At 36.6% G+C, this 26,323-nt stretch overlaps 2 protein-coding genes across 2 annotated transcripts in view; one reads left to right on the top strand and one right to left on the bottom strand.

The window, feature by feature from the left end:
* LOC117304750 overlaps positions 1-26,323 on the top strand; it is a 143,951-nt gene that overhangs the window by 16,078 nt on the left and 101,550 nt on the right. Inside the window, exons 3-6 of the mRNA XM_033789353.1 lie at positions 2,360-2,552; positions 4,345-4,505; positions 5,919-6,005; positions 13,109-13,241. Coding sequence (XP_033645244.1) covers positions 2,360-2,552; positions 4,345-4,505; positions 5,919-6,005; positions 13,109-13,241 — 574 coding nt within the window. The remainder of the gene's footprint in view (positions 1-2,359; positions 2,553-4,344; positions 4,506-5,918; positions 6,006-13,108; positions 13,242-26,323) is intronic.
* On the bottom strand, positions 14,850-25,665 carry LOC117304351. Its single transcript, XM_033788754.1, has 13 exons — positions 25,416-25,665; positions 24,756-25,007; positions 23,974-24,246; positions 23,313-23,564; positions 22,532-22,804; positions 22,115-22,176; positions 21,182-21,265; positions 18,380-20,276; positions 18,021-18,074; positions 17,830-17,904; positions 17,271-17,336; positions 16,451-16,549; positions 14,850-15,920 (listed from the first exon to the last, which is right to left on the bottom strand). Exons 8-13 carry the CDS (start codon positions 19,983-19,985, stop codon positions 15,772-15,774), a joined length of 2,049 nt encoding a protein of 682 aa, XP_033644645.1. The 5' UTR covers positions 19,986-20,276; positions 21,182-21,265; positions 22,115-22,176; positions 22,532-22,804; positions 23,313-23,564; positions 23,974-24,246; positions 24,756-25,007; positions 25,416-25,665; the 3' UTR covers positions 14,850-15,771.

Genomic DNA, 26,323 nt, shown 5'->3' with positions numbered 1-26,323 from the left:
GAAAATTTGAGCTCACTTGGTCGTCGAGGTAAGAAAAAACACCCTTGTCACACGAAGTTGTGTGCTCTTGGATGCCTGATATCAAGACCTCAAAATCTAATCCTGAGGTCTCAAAATAAAATTTGTGGAAAATTTCTTCTTTCTCGAAAGCTACGTTACTTCAGAGGGAGCCGTTTCTCACATTGTTTTATACTTTCAAAAGCTCCCAATTACTTGTTACCAGGTGAGGTTTTATGCTAATAATTACCAATAGTGTTCAACTGCGTTTAAATGTCACGATTTCTTTGGTTCACACTTGACAAACACCGAGCAAACAAAGTTCGAGGTCAAAAAGCTTTCAGTGTAAGTGGCCAATGATTTGGAACGATCTTTCTACTGGCATAAGGGTATATGTAACTTTATCTACATTTTGTAAAATCTAAAGACTCTCCTTTTTCTTTGTTAATTTTTTTTCTAGTGTGTTACGATCTTGATGGAATAGCACCTTATAAATTTTAATTGTGATGATGTAAGCTTCTGAAAGTTAGGGTTTTTGACAAAATTACCAATTGGCTTCTAAATGATTTATACCTGTAGTCTGTGAACTATTTTTGAATGAATGGATTTGTCTGAAAACCTATCATACTGTATTGTATCGAGCACTCTTCTTTCTTGAATTATGATTGATAATAGATGTTGCGGTACCCGCTGCCAAAATATAGGATTTGAACTACCTCTAGCTACTGGGTAACTTCGGTAGTGTAGTTGGTAAGACACTGCTCTAGAGTTGCAAGGGTCGTGGGTTCGAATCCCACCCGAGTAAATTGCCTGTGATATTTTTTCACCAGAACTCTGGAAAGTACTGAGTACACAGTGCTAACACACATCGATGTATGGGTAAAAACCAAAGTTAATATTAAATATGGTATGAATGTACTCTTCCAATAACCAATGATGTACCATCCCTTTATGATTTGTTACTTGAAATCTAGACGATTGGAATGAATGTGATTTTTTAATAACCATTCTTAGGCAATCTAACTCTATGGTATGTTAAACAGTTGTACAGTGTATCAATCCCAGTTTTTAAATGTTTGTTTATGATAATTGCTAGAGCTGGACACTAAAAGGAAAGCAAGATATTAACATTTTTGTTTAAAAACTAGTCACCATTTGTTGTAATATTCTGCTCTGCAAACCAATGAAAATCCACTCTGCCACAGGTGAATATGAGCACCGAAAGCTCTGGTGTTTCTGTTTAGCAGAGAGTGTGGATTCAAGTCCCAGTCGTGACACTTGTGTCCCTGAGCAAAACACATAATTGCTTAGTCTCAAGGGCAGAGATGGTTCTAATGATTAATTTAGCGTAGTAGCGCATATTTGTTGCACAGGCTGTATACTCCCCGGGGAGCTGAGATGGTTTAAGGAATGAATTGAATAATGTGAAGGGTTCAATAATAAGGGTAATAAGGGGTAATAATGTTGGAAGCGCATTGAGACGCCATTCGCTTCTAGAAAAAGTATTGTTATTACTAATTAGTTAGACGTGAAAGAAGTGATCCATCTTACACACTATGTGGTGTATCATCCCTGTATGATATACTTCTTGAAAACTAGAAGAATGAATGTACTCTTTCAATAACCAATGGTGTACCATCCTTTTGTTTCTTGAAAAAACTAGAGGATAGGAATGAATGCACTCTTCCAATAACCAATGGCGTACCATCCTTTTGTTTCTTGAAAAACTAGAGGATTGGAATGAATGCACTCTTCCAATAACCAATGATCCCTGTATGATATGATTCTTGAAAACTTGAGTATTTGAATACATGTACTCTTCCAATAACCAATTGTGTAGGCCCTATCATCTCTGTATGATATGTTTTTGGAAAACTAGACAATTGGAGTGAATGTACTCTTTCAATAACCAATGACGTACATTCCCTTTATGATCTGTTTCTTAGAAGAACCAATTGCAATTATCGAAAAATAGAAGGGGTTCGCTCCGGTGTTCCTGGTTAGATTGGCTGCATATAATGCCTCACGGCCACAGCACCTTGTAAACCATCATGGTGCTATGTAAAAACGAGTAGGTCTCATTATTCAAATGTAGTCCCACGTATGCTCAGATACAGTAAAATTTAAAAAGGTCCATACAGCTCATGCACTTGTTCCTATGTGATAGCCTTTTTCAGGCGATTGACAGTATTATCCTGATCCAATGTAACTTGCAGGAAAATTCTGTGTGTTAAAGCGCTTCAGCGTCACTGAGTGATGTGTATGCGTGCTATATAAGAAGCCGCTATTATAATTATTAAACAAATAGTTTTCCACCCCTTTGAGTGACATCTTCCTTTTGTTGCTTGTTTGTGTATTGTAGGTTGAGAGCCTCTCAGCAATTTTCAATGGCATTGGAGATCTTTTTATCGTCACGACTGGAGTGGAGAAGTTCCGGCCAGGAAGCTACAAGGAGTACTCACCCTTTAAGACGTCTTCTCGGCAGCGAGAATCACTACGCAGAAAGTCAATGGACGAGACGGACCAACCACCTCAGAAGATCATCAAAAAATCAAGTGAGGAACGAAAAAACACCCCAAAACTATTAAAAAAAATCACTCTCTATCACCCCAAATAATATCTAGATCTAATTTCCTTTTAAAGGCATTGGACACAATTGGTAATTGTCTAAGACCAGTGTTCTCACTTGGTGTTTCTCAACATATGCATAAAGTAACAAACCTGTGAAAATGAGTACTCAATCGGTCGTCGAAGTTGTGAGATAATAATGAAAGAAAAAAACACCCTTGTCTCACGAAGTTGTGTGCATTCAGATGCTTGATTTCGAGACCTCAAATTCTAAATCTGAGGTCTCAAAATCAAATTCGTGGAAAATTACTTCTGTCTCAAAAAATGCAGTACTTCAGAGGGAGCCGTTTCTCACAACGTATTACCAATAGTATGAACAAAGAAAATTGAATAGACTGGGACTCAGATTAATGTGCCATGTGCACTTCCAACTGAGCTATCTAGACCCCTATGTTGGCGGTCCCCCTATTTTGTAAATATCACACTGACATTGTAAATTACAATACAACATGTGAAACGGCAGCCAAAGGATGACCTTAAAGGGGAAAACTTACTGTGTACATTGTCTTTGTTGACAGCTGGTTGGCAGGGACCACCAAATGTTACCAAAATATTCAGTTATGCTAACATGTTGCGAACAAATAAAAACCTTTTCCTGATTGGTTGCTTTAATCTACACAATTTGTACACTATTTAAAAAAAAAATTATGGAAAAAAACCTGAAAGGGTCTGAAAAAAAACCTTTAAAGACCCTGGACACCTTTGGTAATATTCAAAGACCAGTATTCTCACTGGGTTTATTCCAACATATGCAGAAAGTAACAAGTCTGTGAGTATTTTGAATCAATTGGTCATCAATTAAAGTTGCAAGAAAAAACACCCATGTTGAACAAACGTACAGTTAGCGCTTTCAGATGCCTAATGAAGGGCTCCAGTCCTGAAGTCTTCTAATACTTGAGTGAGAAATCTCTTTCTCAAAAACAACGATACTTCAGAGGGATCCATTTCTCGCAATGTTTTATACTACATGTAGCTCCCCATTGCTCATTACCAAGTAAGTTGTTATGCTAAGAAGTATTTTGAGTAAATACCATTAGTGTCCAGTGTCTTAAAAACGGGCTGTTTTTGCCATAGAGTGAAGACTATTCATTGCTTGACATAGTGTACTATGCAACCTTATGAATAATTAATCCCAGTCTAGGTTGAGTCAGAGTGCTGTTCCATTTATTGAGTTGTGCATGGCTGGGATCCATTATTGCATGCTGAGACACACATGGTTGACTTCCTAATTACTGATTAGGACATCCTTGGCATTATTAACGCATCTTACAACCTATTATTCACCCACACCTTCATTTGTAAACATGTATTTATAAACACCCCAGACAGTTTCTCTACTCCTATTGGTGGAGAGCACTTCACGTGGGGGTGTTTATACAGTTGATAATGACCAGTGTTTATAACCGGCTGGCTTCTGCATGTCAGGCGCGCAAGATTATCTTACGGAGCGCAATTCATAGCTATTAGTAACAGCGCGTAATCTACTTCTAAGTGCGCGTGCAAAACCTATTTCTAAGCATGCGAGCGTACACACAACCCACTCGCAACAGACTCTTCACAAAGTTTTTGAAAAAAATATTTCAAACCTCAAATTTTCAACTGTTAAAGTGTCTGTAATAGTATTTTCAGAGCGAACACTGCCTCAAACGAGATTTAGTACGTGGTTTCTATTATTTATAGTTTATTCTAAATGCTTTCTTAATTTTGTATTTTTCTTAGGAGGGAAATTCCGTGCGTGGGTAGCTACTAGTGAGAATCCAGCGGCAGGCACCGATGCTGTAGTATCTCTCGTCGTGTACGGAGATAAAGGAAAGTCTGATGATATTATCTTAGGATGCGGAGACGGGAAGTTTGAATCTGGTAACGAAGATGAATTCACGGTATGTAATCAAATCCATTCATTCGTGAAGCGTGACATCACAAACGCAAAGTGAATTATCTACTCATCCAAGATGAAGGAATTATAGGAATTCATTTTTAAAGGGCACTGGATACTATTGGGAATTGCTCAAAATAATTGTTAGCGTAAAAACGTATTTGGTAACGAGCAATGGAGAGCTGCTGTTAGTATAAAACATTCTGAGAACAACTCCCTCTGAAGAAGCGTAGATTTCGGGAAAGAAGTTAGTTCTCACCTAAATATTTGAATTTGATTTTGAGGCCTCAGAATAAGATTTTGAGATCTTGAATTCAAGCATCTGAAAGCACAGAACTTCGTGTGACAAGGGTTTTTTACTTCCATTATTATCTCACAACTTCGACGACCAATTGCGTTAAGATTATCACAGGTTTGTTATTTTGTGCATATGTTGAGATACACCAAGTGAGCAACTGATCTGACAATTATTACCGAAGGTGTCCCGTGTCTTTAAACTATTCAATTCAAAGCAATGTTTATTGCAAAATATTGAATCAAAAAGTACATTCAATAATATAAGAATGTGGAGGCGCGTTTCACGTTGTCAAGGAACAGCCTAAACAAAACGACAGTTTACAAAAGACAAAAAAACCAAAATAATCTAAATTATCTACCCATCCAAGATGAAAAAACATGTAGTGGCTTTATAGAAAATCATTTTTAAGCTATTAAATTCATAGGCACGTTCCTCGTTTTCAAGGAACAGCCTACAAAATGAAACAAAATGACAGCTTTACAAAGGACGAATAAACAGAATCATCTAACGATGGGAGTCATGTAGTGATGTTAAGGATTTAATTTTTAAGCTTTTCAATTCAAAGCAACGTTTATTGCAACATACAATCGTCAAAAAGTACAGTCAATAATATGTGAATGTGGAGGCACGATCCACATTGTCAAGAAACAGCTGACAAAACAAAACGACAATTCTTTGGGGTTTTTCCTCCCACAGCTAAAACTGAAACTTCCTTCCTTGTCTTCTCTCCATTGGGTTTTTGGCTTTCAACTAGAATAAATGAAACGAAATAATTATTGAGAAAAATAAAAAATAAAAAAGTCAGGTCTGATACTTCACGGAGGCAACAAAGGCGATTGCCTCGATGCCCTCGGGGTCATTGCCTTGGTGCCCTTGAAATGCTCCAGTAGAAATTTACAATTTCCTCATAGGGTGCCCTTTCCCAAGGAGAAATGTCTTGGTGCCCTTGCCCTTTCAAAGAAGAAGCATACAGGCCTGGAAATGAAATAATCATTTGAAAAATAAAAACCCCAATGTACATGAAAAAAAAAAAAAAAAAAAAAACACTCCAACAAACAAACACCTCAGTGAGGTTGTTTGATGGTAAATTGAAATTTTTCTTGATTTTCTTCTTCTTAGGTGAGTGTGGGGAACATCGGTGACATCTTCAAGATTCGAATTGGTCACGATGAAAGCACTGAGTTTGCTGGTTGGCTGTGTGAAGAGGTAAGTTTAGCCAATTAGAAATCAGCATGAAAATGACTATAACTGCTTCTCTCCACATAGGGACACATAGGTACCTGCCAGGGCAGGGATGGTTCTTGTGATTGATTTAGTGTAGCTTAGTAGCGCATGTTTGTTGCACAGGCTGTATACTCCCTAGGGAGCTGAGATGGTTCCAAGAGCGAAATAAGGCCCAGTGACCAAGGGTTATGAAGTTGGACGAGCTTTGAGACACGTTTCAGGTGTATAAAAGCCATGAGGCCATGGCTGCTCCGCTGCCCCTGGTCTTGGCCTTGGTGCTCTTCCAAAGTGTCCTATTGACTTAAAGCCATTGGACGCTTTCGGTAAACAGTATTGTCCAAGGCCCACACTTCGTGTATCTCAACATATGCATAAAATAACAAACCTGTGAAAATTTGAGCTCAATTGGGCGTCGAAGTTGCGAGATAATAATGAAAGAAAAAAACACCCGTATCACACAAAGTTGTGTGCGTTTAGATGGTTGATTTTGAGACCTCAAATTCTAAATCTGAGGTCTCAAAATCAAACTCTTGGAAAATTACTTCTTTCTCGAAAAGAGGACGCCGTTTCTCACACTGTTTTATACTACAAACAGCTCCCCATTACTCGTCACCAAGTAAGGTTTTTATGTTAATCATTATTTTGAGTAGTAACCAATAGTGTCATTCCCTTTAATAATATCAAGCTGGCCGCATAGTGGTATCTTTCATCGCCTTCCACCTCATGGACCACAGTTCGAATCCCACCGTGGGCACTATGAGGATTGGGTTTTCAGTCCCTACTTGACTGCGTTGGTTTTCCTGTAGAAACAATTATCTGAGGTTTTCCGCCCACATCCAAATAATGAACCTTCCTTATTGTCTTCTCCCCATTGAGTATTGGCTAGTAAAGTGATTGAATTCGCTTGTCTGAGAGTCCTTGGCATCACAATCAGAATTGAAAAAGTGAAAATGAAATCAAATTTGATTTGTACTATCATTTTAGCAATCTATAACACATTCTGAAGGAGCGATGTCGATAGTTTGAATTCAGGCCTTGCTTGAGGTGACGAAGTCCTTGAGCGAGACAATTGACTGTAATTGCTTCTCAATCCCCCCAGGGATTAATAAATGTGGCTAGGAGACAGAGATTGTCATTTAGGATTGAATTGTCAATGAGGCGGCCTGTGAAGTCTCCGCTTTAAAGCGAATATCCGCTTTTTAATCAATTTTTTTTCTTTCTCTTTGGCAACTATACTGTACATGTACATCGACAATTATGTGAGATAAGTCTATTTACTGGATTAATGGGGTGCCCCAATTCGACCAGCGTGAATGCGTGACGCGCGCTCACTTGTTACACGGTCATTCTTACATCATGTAGTGTTTCAGCTCCTTTTTTAATTGCACACTCACAGGCCTGCACTGTGGTGGCATACTCGCACAGAGTTAAAGTGGCAACTTCATGGCTATGGTTATTGATATTTCATTGACCTACACATTCTGTTGACCAAATGTAACTAAAGTTTAAAGGCACTGGACTGGACACCTTTGGTAAATGTCAAAGACCAGCTTTTTCACTTGGTGTATCCCAAAATTGGACTCAATTCAGACCTACCAAGTCTCACGCATTAGGCGTGAGACTCGCTCACACGCTCACACGCACAGCAACCATTTTCTCACGCATGCTTGATTTCGAGACCTCAAAATCTAATTCTGAGGTCTTGAAATCAAATTCGTGGAAAGATACTTCTTTCGCGAGAGATGCGTCACTTTAGTGGGAGCCGTTTCTCACAATGTTTTATACTATCAACAGCTCCCCATTACTCGTTACCAAGTAAGTATTTTTGCTAATAATTATTATGAGTAATTACCAAAAGTGTCCACTGACTTTAAATTTGCATCGGGGATAAAGATGATTAACTTTTGTTTACCCATACACCAGTGTGTGTTAGCACTTACATGTAATACTCAGTATACTCAAGCAAAGTGATTTATTATTAGATTTGACGTAACAACTTTGTGTGAGTCTACCGTGCTAGAATTGAAATCCATCAGTATTCTATTCAGCATCCATCTTTATTAGATTTACAAGATGTTCTTAACCTGTTCGACACAAAACACAATTCTTTTCTTTTGTCCTAAAAGTATGGGTGGGGTATAATTTGACTGATTGTAATATTTTTGACCAACATAATTGGCAAACGGAGAAGTGTAAGATTTTAACAAGTTAAGATTTGTACAATTAGGTACTGATTTTATATATTTTTGTACATTACTACATAAATTGACAGCTTGTATGCTCTCAAATATTTGTAAAATACATAAGATATTTTAGAAATATTTATTATCATGATTTGAATGTATACATATTTTTCCCCCTAATATTTTTTTATTATTATTTTTTTAAAGTTTTAATATGTATTTAATTAAATTCATTGATTTATACTTTTTTTCTTTTTTTGTATATTTTTATTTTATTATGATAGTAGACTTTATTTGTTTGCTTTTTATTGTCTTATTTCAATGGGGAGTTGTACAGGTGAAAAGAAACAAAAAAAACATAATAATTGCACATGCTCTCAAAAGGTTTAAGTCAAAGAAAATTATCTATGTGGACGGTTGACTTAACACAACGCTCAGTGTAAGAATATACACTGAACTCATTATTAAACCGACCTACAACCTGACAACAGGAAAAAGCTTTCCCGTTTTTAATTTAATTTACATCTATTGGCATAACCCCAAATATACAATGAACACAACAGGAACTAAATAGATAAAACAGAATAGGCTGTAGATAAAAGGTAGATGGGAAAGGCATCTAAGATGACATGGAAAGTGGAGATGTTTCCTTGTGAAGGAAATAGTGTGTTGAGAAACAAGAAAGAAACAAACAATAGAACAAAGAGGATTGATTAAAGCCACTGGACACCTTTGGTAATTGTCAAAGTTAGACCAGTATTCTCACTTGTTATATCCCAACATAAGCATAAAAACAAATCTGTGGAAATTTTGACTCAAATATTCATTGAAGTTGCATGAGAACAATTAAAGAAAAAAACACCCTTGTTGCACAAATTTGTGTGCTTTAAGATGCCTAATGCAAGGCTTCAGGCCTGAAGTTTTTTAACATTTGAGTGAGAAATGACCTCTTTCTCAAAAACTACGTTACTTCAGAGGGAGTCGTTTTCTCACAATATCAACAGCTCTCCATTGCTCGTTACCGAATGAGTTTTTATGGTAACAGTTATTTTGAGTAATTACCAAGATTAATTGACTTCAGGCCAATGTTTTTTTTTTTGCATTATTGAGAAAACTGGTTTGACAACTACCAAAGGTGTCCAGTGCCTTTAAACCAAGAAGAGAGTTGTAGGATTTGAAACTTTGCATGGTGGAAATACGATATAGAAAGGTTTGCGGTAACACCATGTAATGACTAGAAGAGATTTGGCGGTGCTTCATTTTATTGTTATAACTAGAATAGTTTTTTGGTGGAAACATTTTTGAAGAACACCAGGCCGGATACTTCATGTATGGGGCAATGATGGTGATTGCCTCCGTGCCCCCTAGTCATTGCCTTGGTGCCCTTGAGATGCTCCAGTAGAAATTTCCTCATAGGGTGTCGTTTCCCAAGGAGAAGATGCCTCGGTGCCCTTGCCCTTTCAAATCAGAGACATATCATTTCATAAAGAATTTGCTTTGTTGAAAAAGAAGTTATTTTAAGAGAATGGTTGAGTGGCGTTAAATGAAACTGCTACCTTGACGGTAATCACAAATGAGGCATAATAGACGTTGATAGGCAACCTTGATATACCAGCACTATTCGATGGCCACCATGCCGTTAATACAGCCAGCTACCAAACACGTATCGTCTCATTGATTGAGCTGTCATTCTGGTCCTGCTTGTTATCAACCCTTCATTACGTCCTAGTTAGTAATTTCCTTTTGCCCCACACTCTTATCCAACGTTTACAAACACACAGCCGCAAATGATGCAACTGATTTGATGCATCGGTAAACATTTAACTTTCCATGAACTAAATTACAATTTTGCATATCACCAAAACTTGTCACGTAGCTTGAAACTTATGAGAAACAGAAGAGCTGAAGAGCTGTGACCTTGGGTCAGTTTCATAAAGCTTGTCAGCACAAAAAGTTGCTAAGCATAGACAAATCTTGCTTAGCAGAAACTGGTTACCAGCCAAAATTACACAAGTTTACAATGTTGTAACAAAACCAGACTTTCTGCTTCTTCTCACCCATACTCTCTTGATTTGCTGAGATGTAGAACAATGAGCCAATCCAACATCTTTATTCAACATATTGCATCTCTTGCGTAAAAAATTGCTGTCCACACGTTGCTTAGTAAAGAAATTTGGTATCCAGAGTATTTTTCTGGTTAAAGGGAAGGTACATGTTTGGTAATTACTCAAACAAATGATTAACTTAAAAACTGACTTGGTAATGAGCATTGGAGAGCTGTTGATGGTATAAAACATTGTGGGAAACGACTCCCTGTGAAGTAACGTATTTTTTGAGAAAGAGGTAATTTCTCACTAAAATAATAAAAGACTTCTAGCTAGAAGTCTTTTATTCTTATCTGAAAGCACACAAATTCGTCCAACAAGGGTGTATTTTCTTTTATCATTTTCTCGCAACTTCGATAACCGATTGAGCCCCAATTTTCACAGGCTTGTTATTTTATGGTTATGTTGAGATACACCAAGTGAGAAGACTGGTCTTTGACAATTACCAAACGTGTACCTTCCCTTTTAACAGCCATATGAAATTGGGCCTGGAATGTCATATATTTTACCTGTTGAAGTTTCAGCTTCATTAGTCTTCAAGTCTTCAAGAAAAAAAGGTGAAAATCACAGAGCAATGCTAAACTAATTTTTGTGAAATTGTTTACTCATTTCAAAAAAATACCAAACCTCAGCAAGTATTAATTCTTATGAAGCCTTCGACCATTTTTATCTTTAAACCATGCAGGTTTAATGTAAATCTGTGGACGTTTGTGTTTTGTGTCATACAGAAAGAACCCAAACACTTTAAAGCCAAAAACATCCCAAAACAGTCAGAAAAATAGAGAAAGGATACTTTGTGACAAGGCCATTCTCGGAGAGACTATTTTTATTCGCAGTAAATAAAGAGAGAAATTAAAAGTCCCCCCTGAAAGGCAATCTATTTCTCGATCTACGTCAACGGATTAGCGGCTGCCTTGATTGAATCAACGCCAGCAGTATGGTTCACTCACGGCATTGACATCAATTCTTAGCCATGCTTACAATCAAATAACCTTGCTATAAACAATAAGAGAAGCGCAGCAAAGCCACGATCAATCGGGTAGAAATAAAAAAAAGAACAAAGGTACAGCGAGGCCTTTAGTGAAGAATGAATACACCTTGGAGTTCTTAGCGTCTTGGTCATAAATGATCTACACACATCATGAAAGACTTGCCTTGGACTAAATTGGTTAGAGTTTGAAGGGATCTTGGTACATCAGTTGAAGAGAAGGCAGTTTAATCATCTGAGAGTCTTTTTTAATGGATGTTAAATTTGCATCGGGATAAAGAATATTATTTGGCTTTACGCTTACACTGATTTGTGTAAGCACTGTATACTCATCGAAATTTCCCCAAGCTCTGTGAAGAAATGCAAATTTAATATCCATTAAATTTTTGCGTTACCCGCTGCTTAAATAAAGGATTTGAACCGCCTCTAGTTACTGGGCAATCTCGGTGGTCTAGTTGCGTAATTACAGTATTAAAGCCCGGTTCATACTTCCTGCGAAATGCGACACGAATGTTGACGTCACAAATTCGCAATGAATAATTCGCAGTCTCTTGCGAATATCACAGCAAAACAGAGTTGTGACGTCAAATTCAAGTCGAATTGGCATCGCATTCGCAGGAAGTATGAACCAGGCTTAACTGGATGGCACTATTGGTAAATTCTCAAAATAATTATTAGCAACAAAAAACTACCCTCGAAATGAGCAAAATATTAAAAGACTTCAGGTATATTCGCCTTTTTTGCATCTGAGAGCACACAAATTTATGCAACAAAAGTGTTTTATCTTTCATTATCCTCTTGCAACTTCAATGACCAATTGAGTCCAAATGCATGTTGGATACACCAAGTGAGACACCAAGTGAGAATACTGGTCTTTGGCAATAACCAAAGGTGTCCAGTGCCTTTAAAGAACATTTTTTGATACTTCTTTGATCAATTTAAAGTTGCTTTGTCTCAGATGTTCAGTCCAACCTTTAATATGAATGTTGCTGACCTAATTTGAAATTTTTAGATTGACTAAAAGTAGATTCATATTTTAAGGACATCTTACCATGACCAAATGGAACATAAATAGCTATAAAAAGTTGATGATTTCTGCTTCACCCAGTTCTAAAAATGTTTTCAACATTTATTGTCTCTCATTAATAATTCTCATTGTGTTAAAGGCACTGGACACCTTTTTTAATTGTCAAAGACCAGTATTCTCACTTGGTGTAGCCGAACGTGTGCATAAATCTGTGAACATTTGGCAAACTGCACCAGACTATTGTACCTTTCGGCCTCGGTATGAGTGCATAATATACTGCTTAAATTTTCTGCTTAGCAAAAATGAGCTGTATACCAGTAACAATTGATACATAAGAAATTGTATTTGGCCGGTTACCCTATCGCCTCCTGACGACGACTAGAGCAAGCTGTTCGAAACGTTGAGACCAATTTAAGAACTCACTCCGCAGTAGTGCAGTTAATAACTAAAGTAGTAGTCCCAGCCAATTTTCTATACCTTCCGCCCAGTTAGTAGTTAAAAAGCAAGATATAACAGTTCTTTTCAGAACTGAGAAGTCTCCCGAACAATCCAATGAATCTACTCCGCAGTATTAAAATAAAGAAAGACAGTTCCTAGAGAACAAACTCTACCTGGCAAGTAGATACACACATGGTGTTACCGCAAACCAAATTTATAAATTAATTGTACTTAGCATGATTTTTCTTGTGCTTAGCTACTTGCTTTGCTTGAGCAGCTCCATGAAATTGGGCCCTGGTTCCTAACCTTTGACCTCTCATTCTACTTTCTTCTTCTTTGACCAGGTTCGTTTGCAAGACATTCATACGGTAGATGAGATGGTGTTTCCGTGTGGTCGATGGATGTCACGTGGTGAGGACGATGGTGAGATATGCCGTGAGCTACCTGCAATTGTAAACGGCAAACCTGTATACCCAGGTAGGTAAACGTAACTGGACACTGCTGGTAGTTACTCGCAATAATTGCTAGCATAGATAGATAGATAGATAATAATAATAATAATAATAATAATGATAATAATAATAATAATAATAATAATAATAATAATAATAATAATAATAATAATAATAATAATGGTAAATGGCCCCTTAGGTAGACATGGTAAAATAAAGATTCTTAAGGAGACATTTAGTTTTAGGCCCAAATTTCACTAAAATAATTGGTAAATTGCACATAATTTTTCATATTTAAACAAAGAATTTTAACATGTAAGAGATGTAATAAAAACTTGTCGGTCACATTTCTTTTATTCAAACATAACAATTTGAAGTAGTTATTTTTGTCTCCCTATTGTTTTCAATCCTTATAAGGGTCATCTCAGGGACATTGGTTTAAATATTGATCTTTGGGGTACAGTCTCCCTATGGCATAATTGTGCAATTAATACTTATAAGTTACTAACACTAGTACCTTAGGTAGACATTTCGATAGAAATGTTCAGTTGTGTTTAAAGTTTTCTTGTTAACAAAAACATAATACAATTGATAGTCTTCCCATGTTATGGTTCTAATTATGAGATTTCTTGCTTGCCAGTCTGTAACAAGTGATCTGAAATGCCATTAATTATGGCAAAAAAACAAAAAAAAACAAGTAAAACAATGTTTTATAGCAAGCTACTAAAGACAAACAAATGACACAAAAACGTTATTTAACTGCTTTCGCAGAAATGAATTTTTTTTATTCAAAGATTACTCAAACACATGTGTATAACTTTTTATTGAAAACTTTTTACCATGCTTGTTATTTCTTATACGTCTACAAAATGACCAAGTAAAGCCAATGGCATCAAGATCACAATCAAGACACATTTAAAAAGGTGCTGAAGTCCAGTTTAGGCCAATACGTAAATTTGTTTAAGGTACCCTGCCTAAAATGTTAAGAGAAATTGTCAAGCTTTGAACACTTGATTGCCCAGTTTGAGTTGAATTCAAAAATACCCCCCCCCAAAAAAAAAAAAATAATAAATAAATAAATAAAAAATAAATAAATGAATACAAAAAAAAATAAAAAATAAATAAAACAAATAAATAAAAATAAAAAAATAAAAAAATAAAAACATAAATAAAAAATAATAATATTAATAGTATACACATGATAATTTTATTAAGTTAAGTCAAACCCCTCTAAGTAACAAATGCAACATATTCTCTTCTACATACAAAAAAAAATGGCAAATATTCTTTTGACTAAGTCAGAGAATGACAATTATAATATTTAGTTGAGTACTTTGAGTACATACCCAATATGAATAAAGTACATCTTAACATTCATATCATTGCACAAAAAAGGAGTTTAAACATTTGGGGTAAAGTGGTGGGGGTGAAGTGTACATGTTTGCTTTCATGCAAATCGTGTATATTGGAGATAAAGACAAACTTCAACACTTAACTACATGTAGAAACTTTTAACTGTTTAACATGTTTAACAACTTTGAACTCCAAAAATATGAACAGCAACATTTAAATCTTAACATGGTGTATATTGGAGATAAAGAAAAATTTCAACACTTAACTATAAGTAGAAACTTTTAACTGTTTAACATGTTTAACAACTTTTAACTCCAAAAATATGAACAGCAACTTTTAAATCTTAACATGGAATTGAACTATGGCTGACCAAAGTTGACTAGCCACTTCCCCAAAATCTAGTAAAACAGAATAAATGTTGAAAACAGCTGGGTTTTTGAAATGTTAATTTGCTGCTACATAAAACTCGGATTTGTTTATTTCTTCACACACTGGTGGTCAGATTTCTACAAGCGGATATTTTATACTTTTGGTTGAACATGTTTGATGGAACCTAATTTCAAGACCTCGGCTAGCAAAAAGTGAGATAGAAAGCCTTGTATGGGTTGTACACTTTTTGACCGCAACAGTATGATAAAATAAATAATATGAATTTCTTATTGCAGACTAAAAGCATTTTGACAGTTACTTTATCTCAACATTTATTCTATTTTTATTCTACCAGATTTTTCAGGAAAATTTTTGGTCTTCCATAACTTAAGAAACTTTAGGATTGGCTTTCATCCAACATCTTTCAAGTGCTGTATAGCACAGAGGCCACTTTGTTTTTACTTTCTTCATTTCTTTGTTCCCTATTTAATAAAATGTTCTCTTTCACTCTAATTCCAACCCATGTATTACATTTCTCTTTTTAATGAACTTGATTTCATATGTCAATTAATGAGCTTCAATTCCATAATTTTGTTTGACTAAATTTTGCGATATTTCCAAGTTTAAAAAAACAAACATCTGAAACTGTAAACCTGGTCAATGGTTTCCATTTTATTGATGTCTCCTATCGAAGCTTAAAACTGGCTCATATAAAACTTTAAGAAACATCAGTACCCGTCCAACCTACATGTATACCGAAGACTAAACATTTGCTGATTACAGACCTTAATGCACGGATGGTTGTCCCTCACGTTAGGGACACATTACCTATTTTAAGACTTATCTTTCATGTTGCTAGTCCTCTTCATCACTATCCTCCGCCATTTTGCTCTCTCGTTCATCACCTTAGTTCTTATGTCTGTCCATTTGTAAACAGTTTGCATTTTGCATGAATTAAGGAAATCCAGAACTTCAAGTTTCTCTGTGAACACAAGAGCAGATCAAAAGTTAACAACATAACATTGTGGTTTTGCTGGAACTACTTTTGGTAAATTTGTATTGGCTTCAGCCAGGTTGGGTCATTCTAGCCTGAACCAGCACATGGCTAAGACATTTCATTTTCACAAAATATGTCATGTTTTTATTATTGTTGATAAAACAAAGAAAATTTGCAATAAAGCAGTGACGGCGTGCAAGACACATACGCCATTTATTTAAAAATGTAGAATGTACGCCAAAAAGTTTTCAAGAGTCTTTGAGTTTACCTCTGGTTTTTTATCCTTGGCAAAAGGCACAATAATTGGTGGAAGACAAAAGTAATAATGACAAATAAAAGTGGGCAAGATGCCACATTGTGTCACAATGAATTTAAACTAGATGGTTTGACAGGCTTCATGCAATGAAAATTGAACTGCAAGTGTGTTATTTGATGTTTTGTTTGAGGTAGAAGACATGTGTACAGTAGCATTCAAAACTATTTATCTTCAAAAATGCAATTGCAAGATTGCTTACTTGGTATCGTCTGCTTGGACTTTCCAGTTATTATTCCTGTGAAATACTCCACCACCTTTTCTTCGTCCTGCTTGGGCCAGCAGTAGTTTCTCTTTGTTCCTGTAAAGAAGTAAACGTTTGATAATTACTTGACAAAAATCATCAGACACAACACCATGCATAACATTGATTGCATTAATCGTTTTTAACGGTTTTAAATGGCCGTTTCAAACCGCTAGGGTTGTGGCCGTGACAATGACAAAAATGGTTTTAATACCACACGTCCAAAATCGCAATGCCAGAACGGATAGCCAATGCACTAAATCAGGCATGCGATGAATGTTCTATCAATAAAGAACTACATGAAAAGCCACATTATTAAGAATACATCATTTAATAACTTGGTGAAAAATAAAATATTTAGGAGACGTCTTATAATAACTATTGGGAAAAGTCATTTGTTAAGGAGACACTATTTAATAACTTGGTGAAAATCAAATATTTAGGAGACATCTTATAATAACTATTGGGAAGTCATTTATTAAGGAGACACTATTTAATAACTTACTGAAAAATCATATATTTAGGAGACATCTTATAATAACTATTGGGAAATCATTTATTAAGGAGACATTATTTAATACCTTAGTGAAAAATCATATATTTAGGAGACATCTTATAATAACTATTGGGAAATCATTTATTAAGGAGACACTATTTAATACCTTAGTGAAAAATCATATATTTAGGAGACATCTTATAATAACTATTGGGAAATCATTTATTAAGGAGACACTATTTAATAACTTAGTGAAAAATCATATATTTAGTAATTACATACCATGACTACCTTGTGGAACAGGATCTTTATCCTTCCAAGCCAACAGCATGTTAACATCTTTCTTGCCTAGTTAAGTAACAAAACAAATTTGTTATACAATAACTCAAATAAATAACAACAAATCTTTATTAACTTGGGTGTTGCATGTCTTTCTGGTGCAGGGGATGCACCCAATTGTCTAGGGGTGCTCTTGTAGACAATTAAAAATGTTTTTTTCCCAGTTGTATTTTTCCTAAACAAGACCCTTTCTTGTTATGCAGTTTCTAATTTTTATTAAATTATCTGACATAAAGGTAAACAATACATTGTCTGCCCAGCACTTACTACATACATGTAAAAAGCTTATAAAATGTAACATTTTATTCGGGTATTCAAAAATGGGGGGGGGGGGGGGCACCAGTGGTGGGGGCACCAAGTGTGGGGTCATAGACATAAGTGAGGAGTTATGCTGGTGTTCTGGTGTGACAAAGCACCACATCAATTAACAGAGATGCAAGCTAAATTTCCCATGAACTAAGAGTTGAGAAAGGAGCAACAGGACACAAATTTATGTACTTACCTGTACTCTTTGAAACAGCAGGTGCCAGTTGTGGAGTTGGAAAATCGGTACATCCATCATCAACAACTTCTTTGGCTACATATTAAACAGTTATTCAAACACAGTTAAATTATACATCTACATGTGTTAATGCACATTTCGTATTGACATGGGAGATTAAGCTAAAAGACAGAAAAAATCCAAGTACTCACACACTGTTACTGGCAAAGATTCTGCAGAGGGCAAGGTATCAGATTGTTGATTCCCTGTAAGACAGAAAGAATTAATGTAGTGAATGTAGCATAAATATCATTTGGTAATTTAATACCTGCATTGATATCTTGGTGTTTTGATTGAATAGACCCATCTTTTAAATGCAATGTCATGAGCATTTTTATTGCACTTACTGTAAACCCATGTGTGTTCACTCTCATGCAGGCATAGACTTTCCCAACATAAGCAGAATACTCCCAAACTGAAAAGTTTTAAAGTTAAGTTCTCTAACCCTACACCAAAGTCTATTCTAACCTCCCCGAGCTCAAACAGAGAAGTAAAAAAAGCAATCACTCACGCTCATCAATCTGCATTAGTTGCTTCCCAACTTGCACTACCTCAGCAATTGCAGGTGGTACTTGGTAGATATTCTGGTTAACTAGACTTGAGTGACCCATGTGACGGAAAAACAATTCTCGATCATGCTCAGGAAGCTCCATGGCCGCATATAGTGTACTGACCCTGTGGCGATTTTTTGTTGCTGTCAATCTAGCCGATCCTTCAATTCCTGCTTCACTACATATGTTCTTAAGTGCATGCCATCCAGTAACATGAGTTGATGATCCCTGTACACATGGAAAGACATATAAGTTGTCCTCTTTGACACCGGCTGAGGTCCTCACTTCTTGACTTGTTAGCTTCCTCATTGCCTCGATGGTGTCTGGTGGGAACAGAATTGGCACCAAGTGGTTGTTACCTTTCCCTGTTTGGTATGATACTCGAAGGTGACTTAGAAGTTTCTTCTCAATTGGATCCTGCATATCCTCAGCCCTCTGGGTGTCAATCCATTGGTTATCTTCAGCTTCTTGCCATTCAAACAGTTTCAACCTGGACGGTTCCCCACCTCTACGAGCGTTGAAGACAGTAAGGCGAGATACTGTGAGATCTCTTAGCATGATGAAATTCCTAGAATCCCATACCATGAAATCATCGGTGACCATTCTGGACACTTTGTTGATGGTATGCTGGCGTAACTTAACAACATCATCTTCTATTGGTAGCTCTATCGGTTTTCGCAAACTTTTCTGACGGCGGTAGTTTATGTGGTAGATTGCATCACCGAATATGAATTCATGATTGAGTTCAAAGACGGATATAAATCTATCTATCTCTGCAGCAGACTCGTCTTGACGTTCCATCAAATGGATGGATTTGATTATTTTGCACGCCTTCTTAATAAGGTAGTACAGTGCAGTCTTCAGACCACTCTTGATGCCTGAGGAATCAGCCTGTGTGGTGTAATCTTGAATTGCTTCACTTAACACATTAAAATGTTCTCGTTTGAACATTTCTGCCACTGTGGAGTTCTCCTGATTATTAGCCAAGGCAGCATCTTGATCTTTATAAACAAGATACAAAGAGGCAAGCCGCCTCATGTCTGACATGACAGACTTCTTAACTTCCGTCACCTTGTCTTTCTTGTTCATCCCTTTTCGCCAAAGCTGTTTCCCTATACTTAAGACAACAGGATCAGTTCGACAAATATCACCTACTTTGGTGTCTCTGAATTTGCAAAGAATGTCTCTTCTGAAATCTTCTGAGATGTCATCATTTGGCGTCATTAATGACAGAGGAATAGAGCATGCTGTTGAATTGGAATCTCCCTGACACCTATACTTGTGTTTTTTGAAATACATCTTCGAGTAAAACCCATTACAAAGCCCACACAAGACAAGTTTGCTATCATTCGAGGTCTTCCTTTCTCGCTGATAAACTGGTGTTGACATTCTCATTTGTTCCTGGTTTGCTTCCAGAATACCTTTCTTCTTGAGAAAATCAAAAGCTGCATCCCTCTCATTTTTCGGCAGATTCATGGCATTTGAAACTTCTTTTACCTTTTTGTGCACCAGTTGAACATGCCTCGTTAGTTTTTCTTGAAAGTACTTTTTGCAAAATGGGCACATGCGTTTTGGTTTCTTATACTTGGATGTTGGTTTAGACTGAGACCCTGTTTTACTATTGACCGGCAAAACTTTCGGCTTCCTGGGTGGATTGTTACAAACAGGAAAAATTGTGGACTGACTGTCTGACTCTGCATCACTGTCCGTATTATCACTGCTGTCTGATCCTGATTCATCATCTTCGTAGTGCCACTCTGAACCATCCGAATCACAATCTGAATCAGACACATCTGATGAACGACTTGGTTGTGTGTACAACTGTCGTTTCTCATAGAGTACCGCTTCAGGACTTGACTGTCAAAACAAAAAATAGAAAACAAGATACCACACTTTAAACTTGGGTAGTTTTAACTTTAAACAAGTGATGTCTAAATAAAAATTGTAAGAATAACCACGCACATTTTCTTTCAGGGAACTGAAGGTCCAGAAATTTGTTGAGACTCTATAAAAAACATGAAGCGCCTCATCAGTGTTGAGCTTTCTTCTATTCAATCGTTCAGCCTGATAGTAACAGGTGATGATGCACAATGAAGCCTGAACACTGAGGAAGTAACACGTATTTCATATTAAGGACACAAAAATCTTAAGGGACCTTTCATTCCCCTGAAAAAAAATGTGAACGGGTACTTTTTCAATTGTTATTTTAATTCAATAAAAAATAAACCAATGGGAGACAAACTTGTTCATTATAATTCCAGGTTAATAAAGACCAAGCATTTAGGTGATTAGATAAGAAAAGCTAAAAAGGTACTTAAGAAATAGTGATCATATTTCAATTAAGGGTCACGCAAAAAAACAAATCTGTGAAATTTCAGTTTAAAATAACAGGATATGGATGTGTACTTTTTCAATTATGATGATAACATACATGGCCTTTGGGAGACTAACTTGTCAAATAAAGTTATGTCTTTGTAAAAACCATCCTTTGGGAGACAAATTGGTGCAGCCAGTATTTCTATTTTAGTACCTCATAGTGCATCAGTCTTTCTAAGTCTCATGTAAACATGTATTTTATGTTTTATTGTTTTCATTGAACATGCAGTAGTACACCAAGACTTTGGCACACAATCCTAGCTGGTCCTAGCAAAACATGTTTCCTACAAGGGTGATAATGCCAAACAAAACTTACTGTGCTTAATTTATAACACTTTTGTTAATATAGCTAAGTGGGAGGTCTAACAAATAACAAATAAATTTACCAATTTCAGTCCACAAAAGGAAAGCTCTGCAAGAGCAGTCTGCTCATCTGGTAGAAGCTCGGGCTCCTTGTATGGCCTGAATTGCTGCTAGGAATAAAATAGAAATCTTCATCAGTTATAAAGTGATGTTTGAAGCTTTGCATGATGTGGAGAATAAGAAGTAACTATACCTAGTAGTATAAATGTCTTTTGGGAAAAGTGGTGGCTCTGAAAAGAGCTCTGGTTCTAGAAGTAGATAGGCCTAAGACTTGTTGTTACAAATTGTTTAAGTTTGAAGTTGGTTGGTAAGTGTTGCCAAGGTCAAAGGTCACCATCATCAGTGTTGAGCTTTCTACTATTCAATCGTTCAGCCTGATAGTAACAGGTGATGATGTACAGTGAAGCTTAAACACTGAGGAAGTGGTAACACAGATTTCATATTAGGGAAACAAACATCTTAAGGGACTTTTCAGTCCCCTGAATGAAAAATGTGGACGGGTACTTTTTGAATTTGTATTTTAATTCAATAAAATAAGCCTTTGGGAGACAAATTTGTTAACTATAATTATGTGTTGATAAAGACCAAGCATTTAGGAGACAATTTTTGTCTCCCAATGTTTCTTTATAACATTATCTCTCTAATGCTCATTAAATTTTATTTAAAAAGTGTTTATCAACAGGAAACTAGTGGTTTCGTCAAGACCAGATGTACACAATCCTAGCTCATCCTAGATTTAGCTCCTACATTTTTTTAATGACTGCATCAAACTATCGTTTTATAAATTCATTTGAAGACAATTATAAGACATAGCCCACTTACAATAAATATTGTGACAGTATGCACACATTGGGATGTTCACACCCAACCAATGACAGAAAAGGGGAACAATTTTGCCTTTGGCTTCCAACTTTTGTTTGTGTTTTCAAAACAATAAAGGATCAAAGAGCACATACCACATTGGGGTTTTTCTTTAGAGAAGAGAGCTCAGTCAGTCGCTTGACTCGGGAACTACAACCTGAAATAAGAAAAAAGTTGTTACATTTGAAAAAGAGAAAACAAATTGAGAAACATATGTACAAGTGCCTCTGGCTCAGCATAATATTTAGATCGAGTCACTTAGCCAGTTGGACCGAACCTGGGGAAACATTTTTTTTGTGTGTTAATTATCCTTGCTCAGGTAGAAAGCAATCAACAGTACGTAACCTATTTTATGCTGCAGCAAAACTAATATTGTAATCCACACAACTGAAAACTAAGAAACATGTATGCATTTGTGAAAACAACAAATTGTAAAATATCAATAAAAAACTTGGTGTTTAAGTGGTTTGTTGCTTGCTACTAATAAAAATATGCACTTATTACTAACTTACTCAGTTCAACCACCGTAACTTGGAAGGTTTTCGTGACTGATTTTCCTGTAGAATTAGTGAAGGTGTAAGTCACTGCTGTTGTCTGTCCAGTTGGGAAGGGGCTTCCAGATTCTATTGTCTTGCTTGAGATGACAGTTCCCAAATTGTCATTTGTTGTTGGCTCAGCCCAGGTCACTGTTGTGTTTGGAGTGCCAAAGGGAACAGTCACACTGATGTCTTCAGGGAAGCTAGTGACAAAAGGATCAGTTCTGTCTGCTGTTGGAAAAGAATTATCTGTACTGATTTATTATTCAATACATCTTTACTAACTTAAATAAATGGTACATTTCTAACTTTATCTTAGTAATGGTGCTTGTCACAAAAAACAGAAACTGTCTTCTTTTTTTTGGGGGGGGGGGGAGGGTGGGAGAGGATAATAAACTGCCTACTAACACACACATCGGGTCATGTTTTTTACTTTTCTGTGGCACTGAAAAAAAGAGGAAATCAGATAATCCTTAAAAAAAATTGCGTGTCTGTAAAAATGTACTAGCAGTTGTTTATTTTATACAAATTGGATTTTAAATTTAAGTCTTTCGGCACTGCTATTTAGCTTTAAATGAGAGTACACTGAACACGTAGAAAAAGTGACACAACAATTGTTACATTAATTGTTACTGAGATTTACAAGGTAACCATGAGGGACATCAAAAAACTTTACAAAAACTAATGAGAAAAAATGAATTATTGACATATTCGAAGTAAATGAGATGTGCTAAAAAAAGATTAAACCATCACTTACCTAGCACATTCACCTTCACATTTAATGTTCGAGTGACTGAATTTCCGGAAAGATCTGTGAATAAATATGTCACAGGGGTGGTTCCTGGAGAAAAGAAACTTCCCGGTTGCCTGTCTGAGTTAATTATGACTGGTCCCGAGTTGTTGGACACTGTTGGATTTGGCCAAACTACAGACACATCAGATTTTCCAAATGGAATGGTAACAGAGACATCCTCTGGGAAAGCTGTCACCTGAGGTAATACTGTATCAGCTGTGAACAGTGAGACAAACCACTTTATGAGAATACACAATTATAAAAGTAATTATTGTACTCTACAATTCGATACCTACATGCAGAGGCATATATTAAGAGAGTTGCGAAAACTCCTGATTAGAAGCTATTTCAAACTAAACACATGAGCGCAATACACCTTGTGTGACTTGACAATGGAGCGTCAGTCCACATATGAGCCAATCAGCATGGAGGATTCACAGTGCGTGTGCGTTGACGTGCGTGTGTGGCGGCCATAGCTGCAGTGGCGTAAATTCCCATGAACGAGCTGCTCGGATTTAATTAGTACACACCGCAACTTTCTCCATACACAGCGCTGCCTACATGTGGTGTGTCATATTAATGTTTTTACTGTGATGAACAACTTTGAGTTCTCTTTTACACTTACTTAGTTCAACCACTGTAACTTGGAAGGTTTTCTTGACTGAATTTCCTGTAGAATTAGTGAAGGTGTAAGTCACTGCTGTTGTCTGTCCAGTTGGGAAGGGGCTTCCAGATTCTATTGTCTTGCTTGAGATGACAGTTCCCAAATTGTCATTTGTTGTTGGCTCAGCCCAGGTCACTGTTGTGTTTGGAGTGCCAAAGGGAACAGTCACACTGATGTCTTCAGGGAAGCTAGTGACAAAAGGATCAGTTCTGTCTGCTGTTGGAAAAGAATTATCTGTACTGATTTATTATTCAATACATCTTTACTAACTTAAATAAATGGTACATTTCTAACTTTATCTTAGTAATGGTGCTTGTCACAAAAACAGAAACTGTCTTCTTTTTTTGGGGGGGGGGGGGGAGGGTGGGAGAGGATAATAAACTGCCTACTAACACACACATCGGGTCATGTTTTTTACTTTTCTGTGGCACTGAAAAAAAGAGGAAATCAGATAATCCTTAAAAAAAATTGCGTGTCTGTAAAAAATGTACTAGCAGTTGTTTATTTTATACAAATTGGATTTTAAATTTAAGTCTTTCGGCACTGCTATTTAGCTTTAAATGAGAGTACACTGAACACGTAGAAAAAGTGACACAACAATTGTTACATTAATTGTTACTGAGATTTACAAGGTAACCATGAGGGACATCAAAAAACTTTACAAAAACTAATGAGAAAAAATGAATTATTGACATATTCGAAGTAAATGAGATGTGCTAAAAAAAGATTAAACCATCACTTACCTAGCACATTCACCTTCACATTTAATGTTCGAGTGACTGAATTTCCGGAAAGATCTGTGAATAAATATGTCACAGGGGTGGTTCCTGGAGAAAAGAAACTTCCCGGTTGCCTGTCTGAGTTAATTATGACTGGTCCCGAGTTGTTGGACACTGTTGGATTTGGCCAAACTACAGACACATCAGATTTTCCAAATGGAATGGTAACAGAGACATCCTCTGGGAAAGCTGTCACCTGAGGTAATACTGTATCAGCTGTGAACAGTGAGACAAACCACTTTATGAGAATACACAATTATAAAAGTAATTATTGTACTCTACAATTCGATACCTACATGCAGAGGCATATATTAAGAGAGTTGCGAAAACTCCTGATTAGAAGCTATTTCAAACTAAACACATGAGCGCAATACACCTTGTGTGACTTGACAATGGAGCGTCAGTCCACATATGAGCCAATCAGCATGGAGGATTCACAGTGCGTGTGCGTTGACGTGCGTGTGTGGCGGCCATAGCTGCAGTGGCGTAAATTCCCATGAACGAGCTGCTCGGATTTAATTAGTACACACCGCAACTTTCTCCATACACAGCGCTGCCTACATGTGGTGTGTCATATTAATGTTTTTACTGTGATGAACAACTTTGAGTTCTCTTTACACTTACTTAGTTCAACCACTGTAACTTGGAAGGTTTTCTTGACTGAATTTCCTGTAGAATTAGTGAAGGTGTAAGTCACTGCTGTTGTCTGTCCAGTTGGGAAGGGGCTTCCAGATTCTATTGTCTTGCTTGAGATGACAGTTCCCAAATTGTCATTTGTTGTTGGCTCAGCCCAGGTCACTGTTGTGTTGGAGTGCCAAAGGGAACAGTCACACTGATGTCTTCAGGGAAGCTAGTGACAAAAGGATCAGTTCTGTCTGCTGTTGAAAGAGAAAGTTATATAAGCTCAGCTCTGATTGTCAACTTTTTAGAACACAACATCTTAATTATTATTTAACACCTACATATGGCCGGGCATCATATTCAGGATTGTGTCATTTTTAGAGTCCTGGCCAATCAGGTATCCATGTATCTAAATGGACTTAATCGCCTTAGGGTGTGTACAAGCCGGGAGAGTGCGTTCTTTTTATTAGAGAACAGCGTGAAAATGGACTGCGCAGTGTAGACAAAAATTACCGCAATCTCAGACTTGATATCAAGTCCTATCCCCAACCATATACGCCTTTTAGACAAAGTCCATTGAGGCAAGTTCTGTGGACATATTGATTTTGATGTATGGACCCCAGTTCAATCGGCTTCTGCTTGTACAATCCAAAAACAAATTTTATTTTGATATTCCAAGTATTGATGTAGTTAGTGCGATGACACCATTTCTTTTGTCTTAGTCCTAATTACCTTCAAATGTAAAAAACAGACCGCCAATTCAAGACACACCCACAAACCAAATATCTAAGCAAAATTTCAAATATTTGTCAAGTTATCATGATGACGTCATTTCTTTTGTCTCAGCCAAGGTTTCTGCTTTAGCGAGTATCCTTTGCCAGTGATTTATTTAGCCATGATTGTCCTTATGG

Source organism: Asterias rubens, chromosome 21, assembly GCF_902459465.1.
Source record: "Asterias rubens chromosome 21, eAstRub1.3, whole genome shotgun sequence".
NCBI classification, from domain to species: Eukaryota; Metazoa; Echinodermata; class Asteroidea; order Forcipulatida; family Asteriidae; genus Asterias; species Asterias rubens.
Note: the sequence above shows the minus strand (reverse complement) of the source record. Positions and strands in the feature narration are given on the sequence as shown.